The sequence below is a fragment of the Salvelinus sp. IW2-2015 genome, linkage group LG13, assembly GCF_002910315.2.
Source record: "Salvelinus sp. IW2-2015 linkage group LG13, ASM291031v2, whole genome shotgun sequence".
Taxonomy (NCBI): domain Eukaryota; kingdom Metazoa; phylum Chordata; class Actinopteri; order Salmoniformes; family Salmonidae; genus Salvelinus; species Salvelinus sp. IW2-2015.
In genome coordinates this window covers 43,861,832-43,879,595 of record NC_036853.1, presented here as the reverse complement: position 1 = coordinate 43,879,595, position 17,764 = coordinate 43,861,832, and the positions used below count along the sequence as shown (strand labels likewise).

Sequence of the window (17,764 nt, the reverse complement as noted above, 5' to 3'; positions counted from 1 at the left end):
GTCTCTGTCTACCTCTCTCTCTCTCTCTTCGCTTCTCTCTCTCTCTCTCGTCGTACCACATTCTCTCTCTCTCCTCTCTCTCTCTTCTGTCTACCTCTCTCTCTCTCTTCTCTTCCTCTCTCTCTGTTCTACCCATCTCTCCTCTTTCTCTCTCACCCTGTCTCCTCTCTCGTCTCTCTCTCTCTCTCTCTCTGCTCCTACCTCTCCTCTCTCTCGGCTCTATCCATCATCTCCTCGTCTACCATCCTCTCTCATCTACTGCCCATCTCTCTCTGTCTACCATACTCTCTCTGGTCTGAGCCGTCCTCTCTCTCTACTCTCTCGTCTGTCCTATTCCACTACCATCTCTCTCTGTCTCGCCTCTCTGCCTGTCTACCACTCTTCATCTACTCCATCTCTCTCTCTCGCTTACCTTCTGTCTACCTCTCTCTCTACCATCCTACTAGTCTCTCTCTACCGCATCCTCTCTCTCATCTGTCTACCGCGTCTCTCTCTACTCTGGTTCATACGGCGCCTCTCTTCTCTCGCCGTTACCGCTCTTCTCTCTCTCTCTCTTCTCTCTCTCTCCTCTCTCTCTCTCTCTCTCTGATCTACCCGGCTCTCTCTCTGCTTCTCTCTTAGAGAGAGAGAGGTAGACAGAGAGAGAGAGGTAGACAGAGAGAGAGCGGTAGACAGAGAGAGAGCGGTAGACAGAGAGAGAGAGAGCGGTAGACAGAGAGAGGGAGAGAGAAAGAGACGGAGAACAGGTGAGGTGAAAGACGGGTGCAACATTTCCATGTCTGATGAGGTGTACACTGAGGTGGATTCAGAGATGAGGAATTTGGGAATCTCAGCCCTTGCCAAGACAGACAAAGTCCCTCAGAGCCAAAGGACAGGTAAACATCTGACCTAACCTAACCCAGCACCATGGTGCTCTGTAGAGGCCCCAGTCCCACTTCCAACCCTCTATGGGCATGTTCCATGATAAGAGCAGTGCAGTGGTCGCTGCAGTAGCGAGAGAGGGGAGTGTATATACACCGAGTGTACAAAACATCAGCGTTGCAGTTCTTCACACACAAACCGGTGCGCCTGACACCTACTGTCATACGCCGTTCAAAGGCACTTAAATATTTTGTCTTGCCCATTGACCCTCTGAATGGCACACATACAGAATGTCTCAAAGCTTGAAAATTCATCTTTAACCCGTCTCCTCCCCTTCATCTACACTGATTGAAGTGGATTTAACAAGTGACATCAATAAGGGATCATAGCTTTCACCAGGATTCACCTGGTCTGTCATGGAAAGAGCAGGTGTTCCTAATGTTTTGTATACTCAGTGTATAGATATAATGTGCTTGTGTGCGTGCATTGTATATAGTGCAGTGTGTGTGTTGTGAATGTGTGTGTGAGTGGGTATACTGCAGTAGTGGGTCCATACTTTTCCTGGCTGAGGTAGTGCAGTGGTGTGTGTTGTGTATNAGTGCAGTGGTGTGTGTTGTGTATATGTGTGTGAGTGGGTATACTGCAGTAGTGTGTCCATACTTTTCCTGGCTGAGGTAGTGCAGTGGTGTGTGCGGTGGTGTGGGGCGCTGGGGTCCTTGTCTCCCTCAATGCTGCTGGCAGAGCTCCAGCTGCCCCAGCTGCCGCGGCTGGCCCGCACGCTGCCCGACGAGCTGCCAGAGTCTGAGCCCGACTCGCACGCCACGCGCCGCTCCGCGCACTTCCGCCGTGGCCGCACCAGACACACACCTACAACAGGAAGGGAGAGAGATGTTGAGGACCGAGTAAAGCCCGTGGCCTAGCTGTAACACTCCAGTCAAATACACTGCTCAATCCCTGCAATCCCCCATATCCACCCTTCCCACGGTTCTCCCACTTGCCTATCTTCCCTTCTGTTTCCAACTGTTTAAATAAAGTGTCAGGAAAGAAAGAGATACTGAGGACTGTCCAATATAAAATGTCAATCTATTAACTTTCACTCGCGTCTTTAGCCATCACATTTAATTGGGAATTCCAGTGTTTCTGAAAATGTGACAAAACTGGATATGTACTGTAGTGTCCACCATGGCAATGTGTTGAAAAAGAAAAAGGCACTGGGGCAGATACTTGTGGTCAGTCAGGTGTAAATCTGCTTAGAGATGTCTGGAGCATCACAGACGCAGCAGAGGGCTTTTAACATGATTGGTTTAGGTGAGGGGTAGGGCTGAACTTCGGTAAAGTTAGCCACAAACAGACAGCGATAGCCACACAGGTTATCAAGTGGTTGAGGGGTGTAACCATAGATGTCCCAGCTTTTTGAGTGTGCGTCTGTGTGTTTGTCAAGTGTTTCCGTTATCCGGTAGCTGGCTTTTGGCCTATAAAATATGAAACCGCTCGCATGTGTGGTGACAAGTGTTTTCCTGCGAATTGCATTATGGAATGAACATCCGCGCGTAGTCTGAAACCTTGTGTAGCCTGCTGCCTTGTGTAGCCTGCTGCCTTGTGTGCATTGCTGCCTTGTGTGCATTGCTGCCTTGTGTGCATTGCTGCCTTGTGTGCATTGCTGCCTTGTGTGCATTGCTGCCTTGTGTGCATTGCTGCGCTTATGTGAATAAATAATAGTTGATCAACATTTTAAGCTAAACGTTGTGATCTGTTACATCACATATTGTTATGTAGCCTATTAGGCCTACTGGTTGTATGAATTAGGGATCTATCATCTCACAACTGTCCCAGAGTCTGTTTGGAATAGGGAATTTCTTTCTAGACAAGGTGACCAATAGAATAGGTCAACCTTTCTACTATGGGGGATAGAAGATTGACAGGCTAGTGATTTTGCTGTTGGTTACTTGTCTTCGCTGAGGAAATGTAATTTCTCAAATGTCGGGTCAATTAAAAGGTTGCCGGTCAAATGTCCCCCGCCACATTTTCCTAACGGAAACCCTGGTGTGTGTATGTATATGTACCCACCGTTCTGTTTGAGGGGGCTGTCGGGGTTGGGGCTGGGCTTCGGTGCGTCTGGTTTTCCTGTGGAGCAGCGGTTCCGAGTGCGGGTTCCGTTCATATTCTGTTGTTGTTCTCCCATTCTCCACTCCGGTTCCCTCTCCTGCACTGATGTCACAACCACACTGTGTTCAGGTAGCCTGTGGGAACAGCGAAGACCAATGTCACTTTTCAATGTCTTCACCCGCAGCGATTCAACAATCAACAGGGTTACAGACCTGAACGTTCTACTATAAACGGCTGCTGGTGGTAGCTAATTAACTGTTGTTTCTTCAATTTAAATCAACCACAAATCAAAACAATCAAATTCACATCCTGCCCAGTTAGAAAATATTAACGTAATTTTTTAAAACTTTTGGTCAATGAACAATGGCCACGGTGTGAATAAGGTGCATCACATCTGTGTGGGATGAAGAGGTTCTTCCCAAGTGTAAGGCAAGCAATGACTTATCGAAGATTGTCCTTTGAGTGGTGTCAATTTCGTTCTCTATAGATTTTACTAACGGAATTCTGCACCAAACCATTTGTCAAGACTCATTTCTAAGTGAGCACAGAGTCTATCATCTCTATCGATTCGAAGATGCCACGTACCCAGAAACCCCCTCTGTGTTCTTCTTGCGACTCTTCTTTGCCTTGCTGTTCCCAGCTGGGACACCAGCCTCCGTCTTCTCTGCCTTCTTCCTCTGGATTTTACCATCCTCTCTGGTCTGGAGGGAGAGAGAACGAGAGAAATATGCAATTCACAATTCCACCCTGTACTGAAGTACTTATATTGCACACACAAAAAAAACATCTCTACAAAGCTATAGGAGTAACCAGGCTACAAGCTATCAAATAAAACCAAGTAATAGCCAATTGATCACCCTGTCTCTCTCTCACCTCTAGCTCAGAGTTGTCCCTTTTCGCCGTTGTGTCCCTCTTCTCCGCAAACTGCGAATGTGTACGGAGGCCGCACCCTTTCTCTGTCACGGGGCTGCACAGCAGGAGACCCGGTCGGGGGCCTGGGCCCATGGTGACATTGTCGGGGAAGCCGGCCTGCGTTTCCACGGGAAACATAACCGCCGCCGGCCCTTTGCTGTCCTCCCGCAGGGCGGCGCTCTGTGGTGGGGCTTCCTTAAAGTGCTGTGTCGTTTTCTTAACGTCGATTTGACAGAGGAACGTGGGCTCGTTGTTGTTGCAGGCGTCCGTGCTCAGGTCGGGTTCCAGGGTTCCCAGGTCGGGCGTTAGGTCTAGTTCCCTCTCTTCCTCGGTCGCCGTGGCAGCCGTCGCCACTGTCGCCGCTGTGGCGTAGGAGCTGGTTTTGTACTTGCCGTAGTAAACGGACACCTTGTGTTTCTTCTGCGGCTGGGGGGGGGTGGTGGAGGCACCCTTCTTGGACGAGGAGGAGGGGGTGAAGAAGGGCTGGGGCCGAGGGATGGAGCCGTTGGCCACCGCCAGGGAGCCACGCCCCTTTCCTTTGTCAGAGTTGTGGCAGGTGTCCACATATGTCTTGCAGCTGCCCTTCATTTTACTGGACACGGACAAAAACAAAAAAAAACTAGTTAGAGAGACTGTGTAAACCCATAACAGTGCATTATCACCAGCTAATCAAATGGGTGACACGCTTCATTTATAGAACAAAATCAGTTCAGATTTATGTCGATAACATACAGCTACTTTGACAACATTGTTGTACTGGAGTGTTATACCAAGAGTTAAATCAAGTACCACCGAAACGTCTAACTTTAATAACTCTTTATATTGGCAACTAGAGGTCGACCGATTATGATTTTTCAACGCCGATACCGATTATTGGAGAACCAAAAAAAGCTGATACCGATTAAATCGGACGATTTATATATATATTTGTAATAATGACAATTACAACAAAACTGAATGAACACTTATTTTAACTTATATATATATATATATATATATAACTTATTAATATAATACATAAATAAAATCCATTTAGTCTCAAATAAATAATGAAACATGTTCAATTTGGTTTAAATAATGCAAAAACAGTGTTGGAGAAGAAAGTAATAGTGCAATATGTGCAATGTAAAAAAGCTCATGTTTAAGTTCCTTGCTCAGAACATGAGAACATATGAAAGCTGGTGGTTTCTTTTAACATGAGTCTTCAATATTCCCAGGTAAGAAGTTTTAGGTTGTAGTTATTATAGGAATTATAGGACTATTTCTCTATATACCATTTGTATTTCATAGACCTTTGACTATTGGATGTTCTGATAGACAGCACTATAATATTGCCAGCCTAATCTTGGGAGTTGATAGGCTTGAAGTCATAAACATCCCTGTGCTTCGAGCATTGCGAAAAGCTGCTGGCAAACGGAGGAAAGTACGGTTTGAATGAATGCTTACGAGCCAGCTGCTGCCTACCACCGCTCAGTCAGACTGCTCTATCAAATCATAGACTTAATTATAATAACCACACAGAAATACGAGCCTTAGGTCATTAATATGGCCAAATCCGGAAACTATCATTTCGAAAACAAAACATTTATTCTTTCAGTGAAATACGGAACCGTTACGTATTTCATCTAACGGGTGGCATCCCCAAGTCTAAATATTGCTGTTACATTGCACAACCTTCAATGTTATGTCATAATTATGTAAAATTCTGGCAAATTAATTACGGTCTTTGTTAGGAAGAAATGGTCTTCACACAGTTCACAACGAGCCAGGCGGCCGAAACTGCTGCATATACCCTGACTCTGCTTGCATAGAACGCAAGTGGCACAATTTCCCTAGTTAAAATAAATTCATGTTAGCAGGCAATAGTAACTAAATATGCAGGTTAAAAAATATATACTTGTGTATTGATTTTAAGAAAGGCGTTGATGTTTATGGTTAGCTACACATTGGTGCAACGACAGTGCTTTTTTCACGAATGCGCTTGTTAAATCATCACCCGTTTGGCGAAGTAGGCTGTGATTCGATGAGAAATGAAAAGCCACCGCATTGATAATATGCAACGCACGACAAGCTAGATATACTAGTCATATCATCAACCATGTGTAGTTAGCTAGTGATTATGTTAATATTGATTGTTTTTTATAAAGATAAGTTTAATGCTAGCTAGCAACTTACCTTGGCTCCTTGATGCACTCGCGTAACAGGTGGTCAGCCTGCCACGCAGTCTCCTTCGTGGAGTGCAATGTAATCGGCCATAATCGGCATCCAAAAATGCAGATTACCGATTGTTATGAAAACGTGAAATTGGCCCTGCCGATTAATCGGTCAACCTCTATTGGCAACCATATAAAACGGTTGATTTTATGTACAAATATTTGACTGGAAACGGGTCTCTTGTAAAATATATTCCACAGAGTCTTACTTGACTCCGTTGGGGGTGATGTTGTTGACGGGGCCGTTGTCCCGGGACAGGGCAGAGTTGTGGATGCTCCGGGGGGTGGGGCTGGAGAACTGAGTCAGGATGTACTGGGCCTGGTGGAAAGCCATCAGACAAACACCCGCCAGGGAGAAGCTGAGAGGAAAGAGAAAGGATATGGCCGGTTATTCATTGGTGATACCAGTGTCAACAAATTGACAAAGTAGTAGACACTGCTAATCTGGTTGGGGAGTCAAAGTCCATTGTCTTTCAACCTGAAACCCTTTTTATTTCTGGGGGGGAAAAATCATGAAGCTGTGTATGACATTGGCTTTTCATCACCCAAACTTGGCACTAAGTTGGTACTGGTCTATGCGTCTCGGGGTGGCACTGACCAGGTGAAGATGAGGGTGACCACCCAGAATGTCTCCTCCCAGCTGGGGCCGGGCACCACTTGGGCACAGAGGGGCAGCATGTGGTGGGGCAGCGTCACGTTGAGGGTGAAGGGGAACAATGAGCCTCGCGACGTCACCAGGGTCAGGTCCCGGATCACCCAGGACGACGTGAAGTCTGGAGTGAACCTGGAAGTGGGAAAAAGTGGGTGGAGAAAGAGAGGGAGAAGGTAGAGTAAGAAAAGGAGAAAAAGAGAGCGAGCGATTAAGGGGGAAAAGAGGACGGTGAAAAGGAAGTGGGGGAGAGGTGAGACAACCAGAGAGGGAAGAAAGAGATAGAGAAAATAGAAGTTGAGACAGTGGGAGGGGAAAAGGAGAGAAAGAGATGAGGTCAATGAGCGTTACAAAATGTCAAAAAACTTTATCTTGATATGTCTCGTATCACAGGAAATGATTTACTAAACAATACAAACGTCATGTTTGCGTTCGGACAGAATAAAAAATGATAGATCTATTGTTCTTTCATTACTTTCCTTCATGTACCCTTCACTTGAAAGTAACCTGACGCATGTACACTACTGCTGAGTTAGTACAAAATATGTTGACATAAAAAAAGGTTAAAGAACAATCTGCATCCATTCTTCCGACATTTGACTCACGCAATGGTGATCTCGGAGGAGGAGTTGTGGTCCAGGCTGAAGGACCTGCACTGCAGCACCTCGAAGCCGAAGCCCTGGCACTTGTAGCCGTTGATGTTCATGGACGTGACCGTAAGGGGCAGCTCCCCGGCGTTCTCCACCTTGAAGCTCTTCCAGATGGCAAACAGAGGCTTGTTGGTGCGCAGGCCTGGGAGGTAGATGGGAGGAATCATTTTATAAAGTAGCCAGCCACACACTCTTAAGAACAGTAGAGTAAGACAAGGGCTGAGTCCCAAATGGAACCCCATTCTTTTTATAACGCACTACTTTTGACCAGGGTCCCTACTTTTGACCAAATACGTCACTATAAAGGGAATAGGGTGACATTTGGTATGTCACCAAGGATTAATTAGCCTTGGTAGGAGAACACACAAGATAAGGCACGCTTTATTGTCAGTTTAATAAAAAAAATAACTGCTTTGTGCCATTAAAATGAGTTTATTAAAGGATATTACAGGTTGCACAGCAGAACTACCACCACTAATAGTAAGACAATGATTAAGTAGCCTAGTTTTAAATTCAAGGGCCTCATAATAGAATTTGAAGTGCAAATTACCCTGAAATGTATTGAATTCACTTTGCCATTACTATGAAGCACCATCATTTGCCTTGACTAATGAATTGTATTAGTAATGCATTTAAATTGACAAACATCGAATAAGATCTAGCTACATACAGTACATACTGTATACTTAGGGCGGAGCGGTACAACGTATTTTACGATATACTGTTATTCAACACAGACCGAGCCCCTCTTTCCCCGTCACTCAAGGAGCGCATTTGTTGCCCCTCGACCAGGAGACACTTGCGTTTAGTCTGCATGCAGCACAGCAACTATGTTGATGACAACGATGCTGTTTTCACGTTGCTTCTTAATATAAATCCACTAGCGTTCTATAATTACACATAGTTTGTGTTTCTTACATCTGCAAACAGCTAGTTTGTCTTTTTTTAGCATGTTGGGCCTAAATCTTGTTAGCCACTAATGCTAATCACTAGTTAGCTGGCTAGCTAGCTAATAAATGTACTGAGTCAGAGCAAATGTAATTAGCTATACAGCCTGATAATACCAGTGATGGTTTAGACCTAAATCAGCATGCTGTTTGTGCAACAGTATCTTCTAAATCAAAGAGGAATACGCAAATCATGAATATCTTAGAAGTAGCTAAGAGAAAACATTTAACGTAGTCAAAGATTGTAGGTCCCCCTAGGAAACACATATCAACACTTTGGTTCCTACCCTGTCACAATAACTCCTCCCTGGCATTTTCATTTGTTGTCATGTCAAACAACACTGTATTCAAAGTGCCCACTATTATATTTCAACTATAGAAATAGAATAATCAGTTGTTCACCCAAGTGTTTTGCTCTAAATCGCAATTGCAACATCTGATTAAAAATAAGGCCTAGATTGTTTGCCCATATCGTGCAGCCCTACGTGGCAGTGTGGAAATTATTTCAAATAAGTGCAGGAAATGGAGAAATGTATCAATTATTTTTGGTTGAAGTTGAATTGAACAGTATAAAACAAATCAGAATGGAGAAAGACCCATCGAAATTACTTAGAATGTATGTGTTGCCAGCCTAAGGTCACATATTACTCAAAGCAAATGTAGAACTTTTAATATTCAAAAACATAAAATACCATCCTTTTTTTAAGACTGTGATATGATATTTTGGCCACGTCGCCCAGCCCTACATATACCGCACATAGATTAAATATAATCAAACGCTATTAGAATTTTTATGGAGTAACTCATTGATTGTTGTGATTGCCACTAGGAGCACAAAATTGATTTTCATCTCAATGAGAGAAAGGTGGATAAATGACAAATATTAAAATTAACACAGTGGTTGGCTCACCATCTCGGCACTCCATGAGGGTGGACTGAGGGACATTAAAGCGTAATGAGGCTCCGGGGCCCGGCAGCTTGCCCCCCACCCTCAGCAGCTCCTTGGCCCCATGACCCCGCACCATCACCATGTCAAACACTGTCAGATTGTTCCTGAGACAGAGAGAGAAAAAAAGAGAAAGGGACAGTCAGACTGTCCCTAGACTCAGCTCCCCGACTCTCACTTCCTCGTGCTCCAACAGTAGAGTGACAGACGACACTTTAAAATAATGGCAACGAGACTAGACGATCACCAATGCTGAGAGTCACCAAAACCAACAGCACATGGCACCATACTCAAATCTGGCAAATGTCATTAAAATACCTGGTGCCATTAGCTTGGCTCCATTATTGACCAAAACAACCACAAACGTGGAATAATATCACGCACAAAGCTACGTGTTCGCATTGTACTGCAATAACTACTGTAATATCAGTGCTCATATCAAGATCTTGCATGCACGAGAGACTACAACGACCAGTACGCAACAACTGGGGGGGGATTATTCACAGTACTGTTTATGTGGTCATTTTGCCTTTGTATGTACATGACAACATGAAAATCAGAAGACTATTTCTAAGAACGTGTCAAAATGTAGAGGTGTCAATCATAGTGTACCTGATGAGTAGGATGGTGGTGGTGGGTTTGTGTTCGGAGGGGGTGAACACCACAGCCACCTCCCTGCTCTCCCATGGCTGGAGGAGGAGACGCAGCGCTCCCTCTCCCCTCACACTCTCCCCGCCCTGCAGACAACACACAGGGTTAATATATCCCTGCACGAGCACACTTTATATATAGCGAGTATTATTCAACTGTGGTCTCCTGGACAGCTGAAACACTTCTGGGGTTGTCTGTATCAGGCATATCAAGAGTAGGAGTGCTGATCTATGATCAGGTCTTGCCTGTCCATTTTGATCTAAAAGGGCTGAGACGCTTGATACATACGGCCCCCTGGCTTTCATTCTCTTCTAATCATGGACCGATTCAGACCTGGGACACCAAAGCCAATGATTAAAGACTGCATTGGTTTCCCATAACTAGAGCAGTGTTTCTCAATCAATCCCTGTGGTGGGGGGGTCAGCACCATCCTGGATTCCCTAGGAGTGGATTGAGAAAATCTGAGCTGGAGTGTCAAAAGAACGGAACGACTAAAGTACATGCATCAAAATGCAATAAGGACCAAAGAATAACGCAATAAAAAGACAGCAAATGCTCAATGTTCGCCGCAAAGTTGGTGACTGAGCTAGCTACCCACCGTAGGGCAATAAAATATCACACTTGGGAGCAGGAAACAATGAGCTCTCAAAAATCTCCTGTCATTTCATTGTAATCCATTGCTACGGGGTGAAATTTCCCCTAGGTACAGAACTAGGATCAGCTTCCCCTCCGCCATTCCTAACCTTAACCATTAATGGGGGAAAGTGTAAGATCAGCATCTACACTGGGGCTTGGAATTGCCAGGGACCTCACGAAACAATATTATCACGATACACAATACTGTAAAGTGTATTTGGAAAGTATTCAGACCCCTTCTCTATTTCCACAACTTGTTACGTTATAGCCTTATTCTAAAATGGTTCATTTTCCCCTCATCAATCTTCACACAATACCCCATAATGACAAAGTGAAAAGTATTTCTTTAAATTTTAGCAAATAAAATAAAGAAAACCTTATTTACATAAGTTTCCATTAATCATCCTTGAGATGTTTCTACAGTCCACATGTGGTAAATTCAATTGATAAACGGAGCAAAGTACAGAGAGATCCTTGATAAAAACCTGCTCCAGAGCACTCAGGACCTCAGACTGGGGTGAAGGTTCACCTTCCAATAGGACAACGACCCGACCCTAAGCACACAGCCAAAACAAAGCAGGAACGGCTTCGGGACAAGTCTCTGAATGTCCTTGAGTGGCCCAGCCAGAGCCCGGACGTAAACCTGATCGAACATCCCTGGAGAGACCTGAAAATAGCTGTGCAGAGACGCTCCCTATCCAACCTGACAGTGCTTGAGAGGGTCTGCAGAGAGGAATGGGAGAAACTCCCCAAATACAGGTGTGCCAAGCTTGTAGTGTCACACTCAAAAAGACTCAAGGCTGTAATTTCTGCCAAAGGTGCTTCAACAAAGTACTGAGTAAAGAGTCTGAAGACTTATGTAAATGTGATCTTTTTTCTCTCTCTTTTTTTTTTTTTTTTTTTTTTTTACATTTGCAAACATTTAAAAAAAAGTTTGCTTTGTCATTATGGGGTATTGTCTGTAGATTAATAAGGAACAAATGTATTTAATACATTTTCGAATAAGGGTGCAATGTAACAAAAAGTGGGAAAAGTAAAGGCGTCTGAATACCTTCCGAATGCACCCTATATGTATCACGACTGTATTGAGATTCGATGTTCCAAACATATTACTCACGTGTTTGCTGTAGAGATACGAGAGAGCCATGAGAAAACACGTTTTAAAAAGAAGATGGAAAACAAGCTATAGGATGAGATATACCAGAGTTTTGGCGCAGGTACAGCCGACTAGCATTAGTTTATGTTAACTACAGTGGGGCAAAAAAGTATTTAGTCAGCCACCAATTGTGCAAGTTCTCCCACTTAAAAAGATGAGAGGCCTGTAATTTTCATCATAGGTACACTTCAACTATGACAGACAAAATGAGGGGAAAAAATCCTGAAAAATCACATTGTAGGATTTTTAATGAATTTATTTGCAAATTATGGTGGAAAATAAGTATTTGGTCAATAACAAAAGTTTATCTCAATACTTTGTTATATACCCTTTGTTGGCAATGACAGAGGTCAAACGTTTTCTGTAAGTCTTCACAAGGTTTTCACACACTGTTGCTGGTATTTTGGCCCATTCCTCCATGCAGATCTCCTCTAGAGCAGTGATGTTTTGGGGCTGTTGCTGGGCAACACGGACTTTCAACTCCCTCCAAAGATTTTCTATGSGGTTGAGATCTGGAGACTGGCTAGGCCACTCCAGGATCTTGAAATGCTTCTTATGAAGCCACTCCTTCGTTGCCCRGGCGGTGTGTTTGGGATCATTGTCATGCTGAAAGACCCAGCCACGTTTCATCTTCAATGCCCTTGCTGATGGAAGGAGGTTTTCACTCAAAATCTCACGATACATGGCCCCATTCATTCTTTCCTTTACACGGATCAGTCGTCCTGGTCCCTTTGCAGATAAACAGCCCCAAAGCATGATGTTTCCACCCCCATGCTTCACAGTAGGTATGGTGTTCTTTGGATGCAACTCAGCATTCTTTGTCCTCCAAACACGACGAGTTGAGTTTTTACCAAAAAGTTATATTTTGGTTTCATCTGACCATATGACATTCTCCCAATCTTCTTCTGGATCATCCAAATGCTCTCTAGCAAACTTCAGACGGGCCTGGACATGTACTGGCTTAAGCAGGGGGACACGTCTGGCACTGCAGGATTTGAGTCCCTGGCGGCGTAGTGTGTTACTGATGGTAGGCTTTGTTACTTTGGTCCCAGCTCTCTGCAGGTCATTCACTAGGTCCCCCCGTGTGGTTCTGGGATTTTTGCTCACCATTCTTGTGATCATTTTGAGGAGCCCCAGATCGAGGGAGATTATCAGTGGTCTTGTATGTCTTCCATTTCCTAATAATTGCTCCCACAGTTGATTTCTTCTAACCAAGCTGCTTACCTATTGCAGATTCAGTCTTCCCAGCCTGGTGCAGGTCTACAATTTTGTTTCTGGTATCCTTTGACAGCTCTTTGGTCTTGGCCATAGTGGAGTTTAGAGTGTGACTGTGAGGTTGTGGACAGGTTTCTTTTATACTGATAACAAGTTCAAACAGGTGCCATTAATACAGGTAACGAGTGGAGGACAGAGGCGCCTCTTAAAGAAGAAGTTACAGGTCTGTGAGAGCCAGAAATCTTGCTTGTTTGTAGGTGACCAAATACTTATTTTCCACCATAATTTGAAAATAAATTCTTTAAAAATCCTACAATGTGATTTTCTGGATTTTTCCCCCTCATTTTGTCTGTCATAGTTGAAGTGTACCTATGATGAAAATTACAGGCCTCTCTCATCTTTTTAAGTGGGAGAACTTGCACAATTGGTGGCTGACTAAATACTTTTTTGCCCCACTGTACCTAGCAATTTATATATAAAATAATAAATAATATCGCTATATTCTACTGTATTTTCCCCCCATCCCTACATCTAATACATTACAGCAGCCCCAGTCCCATAGTCATACAGTGGAACCGCCAACAAACTACATTTCCCAGAATGCACAGCATCCTTACCTTGTGCTCTGCATGCAGCAGAGTGAACTCTGTAGTGCTGATGTTGACAGAGAGGGGGCTGATATTGAACCTGGAAAAACAGGGGAGAGAGTAGGAGGCCAAACAGTGAGACGCCTCATCAATAACACCTATAATAAGGGACACTCAGAGCTAACTGCTACTAAACTGCAATGTTAAAGGGGCAGTTCTGTCTAAAATCAACGAATATTTGCATGAACTGTCCCTTTAAGGAGTGGGAAACTAATGCGAAGGAATTTGTTACAATAGTCTGAAGTGACTTCCCATTCCTTCCTCTGCGCTGATCTCAAAACGCACTATAGGTGAAAGCAATATGGTCCAGTTGTTTCACTTCAGTGCAGATGAAGGAAAGGAGATGAGGAAGCCACTATATTATTAGACGCACCCAAGGACTATTGAGACGCACCCAAGGGAGTGCATCTCCTGTGCAACTAATGGTGAGAGGAGGTGTCCTTGGGTTCGTACCATTTGGTGAGTAGGTCAAGGGCCTCCAGGGGGGCCGGGTACAGGGAGAGGGCTTTGATCTCCACACACACCACAGAGGAGGAGGGGTTCTTCAGAGTCAGCAGCTTAACCTGGGGGAAAAGTTCAAAGATGTATTGTACATTGACAATTGTATTTGGTTTCCATGGCTCACAGCTGGACCCATAACATAACAAGACATTGCAATGGAAAAGCATACTAAATGTTAAAAGTGTAGATGGTAGAGTTTTTTATTATTATTACAAATATCTCAAATCCTCCAACTGCCGCAGGTGAATTGTTGACTAGATGTACTACAAAGCTATTCAACTATTAGCGTGTGATAAAAACATGTTTGGGTTACTTTGCTTTCATTGACAGGGACAGCACCAAAGTCTAGAGGGGACGAGGTCTCCGCTGGTAGTCTTGGCCACCTTTAGTGAACAGAAGAAAATAGGAACTGTAAGTGTATTGTGTGTGTGTGTGTGGCCCACCGCCATTATAAGTGATAGGTGTTAGAGTGACTAGATAATGTATAAGTCACTGAGGGTAGGAAAAATGTTGTGTGTGTGTAGGAGTGACCAGACAGAGTAAAGGAGGGAAGTGAACAGCCGTGTGTCTCACCTGCAAGGCAGCTGGTCTTTGCGGATTTGCCAGCGATCGCAGAGCTCCGAGGCCAGTCTGCTGTCCAGCATCCAGGAGGAGGAGTCTGGGAGGAGAGAGCGCTGCCACTGGACACGACCTGGAAACACCCAAACAACACAGCCTGAGTGGACCACACACCTGCACACATATCAGTCAAACACACACTGTACCAACAGCAGAGACCAATGACTCAAGCATGCACGCCACAAGCGTGTGCGCACACACACACACACACACACACACACGTCTCACCTGCTTCTGACAGTCTGAGAGGACATAGTCGGCCACACTCCCTCTCCGCTTCAAACACAACATTACCCTGCTGGAGAGGGAACACACAAACACACTCCCATTAGAGAACACACTCCGTTATTTTTAGCTGAACGGAAGGTCATCACTATATGCATTTGACCGTTTGTTAGGTTGGCCACACACAAACAACACACCACACACACACACACACACACACACACACACACACACACACACACACACACACACACCACCCACCACACCCACACTGCATTCAGAAAGTATTCAGACCCCTTGCTGTGTTCACTTTTGTTACGTTACAGCCTTATTCTAAAATGGATTAAATTGTATTTTTCCCTCATCAATCTAATACTCTATAATGACATAGAAAAAACGTTTTGTTTGCAAAGAAAACATTTTTTACAACTGAAATTTTACATAAGTATTCAGACCCTTTACTCACTATTTCAATTGGGTTCAAGTCTGGGCTCTGGCTGGGCCTCTCCTGTGTTGAACCTTCACCCCAGTCTGAGGTCCTGAGCGCTCTGGAGAAGGTTTTCATCAAGGATCTCTCTGTACTTTGCTCCGTTCTTCTTTCCCTCGATCCTGACTAGTCTCCCAGTCCCTGCTCCTGAAAAACATCCCCACAGCATGATGCTGCCAACACCATGCTTCAGGGATGGTGCCAGATTTCATCCAGACGTGACGCTTTGCATTCAGGGCAAATAGTTCAATCTTGTTTTCATCAGATAAGAGAATCTTGTTTCTCCTGGTCAGAGACCTTTAGATGCCTTTTGGCAAACTCCAAGCGGAGTGGCTTCCATCTGGCCACTCCCATAAAGGCCTAATTGGTAGAGTGCAGATATTGTTGTCCTTCTGGAAGGTTCTCCCATCTCTGTCAGAGTGACCATCAGGTTCTTGGTCACCTCCCTGACCAAGGCACATCTCCCCCGATTGCTCAGTTTGGCCAGGTGGCCAGCTCCAGGAAGAGTCTTGATGGTTCCAAACTTCTTCCATTTAAGAATGGAAGGCCACTGAAGAATGATGGAGACCACTGTGTTCTTGGGGACCTTCAATGCTGCAGAAATGTTTTGGTACCCTTCCCCAGATCTGTGCCTCGAGACAATCCTGTCTCAGAGCTCTACGAACAATTCCTTCGACCTCATGGCTTGGTTTTTGCTCTGACGTGCACTGTCAACTGTGGGACCTTATATAGACAGGTGTGTGCTTTTCCAAATCATGTCCAATGAAGTCAATTTACCACAGGTGGACTCCAATGAAGTTGTAGAAACATCAAGGATGATCAATGGAAACAGGATGCACCTGAGCTAAATTTCGAGTCTCATAGCAAAGGTTCTGAATACTTATGTAAATAAGGCATTTCCATTTATACATTCACAGAAATTTAGAAAAACCTGTTCTCGATATGTCATTATGGGGTATTGTGTGTAGATTGATGTATTTATTGATTGATGTATTTAATCCATTTTAGAATAAGGTTGTAACGTAACATATGGAAAAAGTGAAGGGGTCTGAATACTTTCCGAATGCACTGTGTACACACACACTAAGTATATCAGAACAAAGGCGTGAGTGAGCAGATTTTAAACATTAGTATAGAGATCAGAACAACGGACAGTGTAGTATGTGTAAAGTGTGGTTATTCAGGACTGTAGTGCTTCTACACCTGCATTACTAGCTGTTTGGGGTTTTAGGCTGGGTGTCTGTACAGCACTTCGAGATATTAGCTGATGTACGAAGGGCTATATAAAATAAAATTGATTGATTGATTGATAGTAGTATGTAATAGACAGTTGTCTATGGCAGTGTTTCTCAGTCCGGGGCGTTTATCCACAAGGTATCTCAGCATATGAGTGCTGATCTAGGATCTGTCCGTATAATCTTATTCATTATGATCTAAAAGGCTAAACTGATCCTAGATCAGCACTTCTACTCTTTGTGGATACGGGCCCTGGTCCTGGAGTACACACCCGATTACACTAACAAACTCCTCATCAATCCTTTGATTAGTGGAATCAGGCATGTATTGCTAGGGCAGAAACACAAATGTGCACTCCTGGTCTATGGAGAGTATGGAGGAGTGTGTATGCAGACAGTCCCTGGGAGTATTACCTTAGCCAGGGTGGAGTGAAAGTGGAGGGGTAGTTTCAGGGCCAGACCCAAGCCAGTGGTCAGGGAGAGGGTGGATAGCAGGTTTAAGGGCAGGCTCCTGTTGAGGAGCTGCAGGGAGAGGAGCCGCCAGCAGCCACCCTGGGGCACTGACACCGCCCCGCTGAAGTTGACCACCTTGACGCGCGGGGGACAGACGGTCAGCACGGACATACTGATAGCAGGAGATTCAACTATAACTACACAGATCTCATTCTCTCATATTTGAACTAGAGACTGATTTCAACCTGGGAAACCAGGCCTGTGAAACTTTGAGAGGCTGAGTTGTGCACCTGTACCAATCTGTATAAAGAAACCAAGGCAAACTACTTTTGCACATAGAAATGTCAAAGTTCAGCCCGAAAGCTATCGACCTTAAGAAAAAAAACTTATGTTCGACTTCATAAAAATGCCAACGGAATTCATGGAACCACGTTTGTATGACGTAGCCATCTTTTGAGATGCCCAGCGCAACTACAAAAGAAGACCACCACTACCTTGAGTAAGCCCTGGGACTCCGGGGAGAGGGTGGCGTCCTGGACAGCGAGGGGGAAGTTGAGGGTGTTGGTCAGCCACAGGTCCACGTGGTCTGCCCCCCTCTGCCTCTGTCTCACCTGGAAGAGACTAGACAGCTCCAACCCCCTGGAGAGAGGAGGGAC

General features: G+C 44.6%; 1 protein-coding gene across 6 annotated transcripts in view; it reads right to left on the bottom strand.

The window, feature by feature from the left end:
- The window catches only part of tmem131l (transmembrane 131 like), a 97,351-nt gene that overhangs the window by 10,252 nt on the left and 69,335 nt on the right, over positions 1-17,764 (bottom strand). For 4 of the 6 annotated variants that reach the window (XM_023998373.3, XM_023998374.3, XM_024147423.2 and 1 more), the window contains exons 13-28: positions 17,603-17,747; positions 17,070-17,243; positions 14,937-15,006; positions 14,664-14,781; positions 14,404-14,473; positions 14,043-14,152; positions 13,560-13,629; positions 9,897-10,021; positions 9,249-9,391; positions 7,347-7,533; positions 6,691-6,876; positions 6,302-6,451; positions 3,841-4,471; positions 3,553-3,668; positions 2,929-3,101; positions 1,522-1,728 (exon numbers count right to left, since the gene is read on the bottom strand). In XM_023998373.3, the coding sequence (XP_023854141.1) occupies positions 1,522-1,728; positions 2,929-3,101; positions 3,553-3,668; positions 3,841-4,471; positions 6,302-6,451; positions 6,691-6,876; positions 7,347-7,533; positions 9,249-9,391; positions 9,897-10,021; positions 13,560-13,629; positions 14,043-14,152; positions 14,404-14,473; positions 14,664-14,781; positions 14,937-15,006; positions 17,070-17,243; positions 17,603-17,747 (2,675 nt within the window). The remainder of the gene's footprint in view (positions 1-1,521; positions 1,729-2,928; positions 3,102-3,552; positions 3,669-3,840; positions 4,472-6,301; positions 6,452-6,690; positions 6,877-7,346; positions 7,534-9,248; positions 9,392-9,896; positions 10,022-13,559; positions 13,630-14,042; positions 14,153-14,403; positions 14,474-14,663; positions 14,782-14,936; positions 15,007-17,069; positions 17,244-17,602; positions 17,748-17,764) is intronic. The other 2 variants (XM_024147422.2, XM_070446307.1) reach the window with 1 other exon arrangement.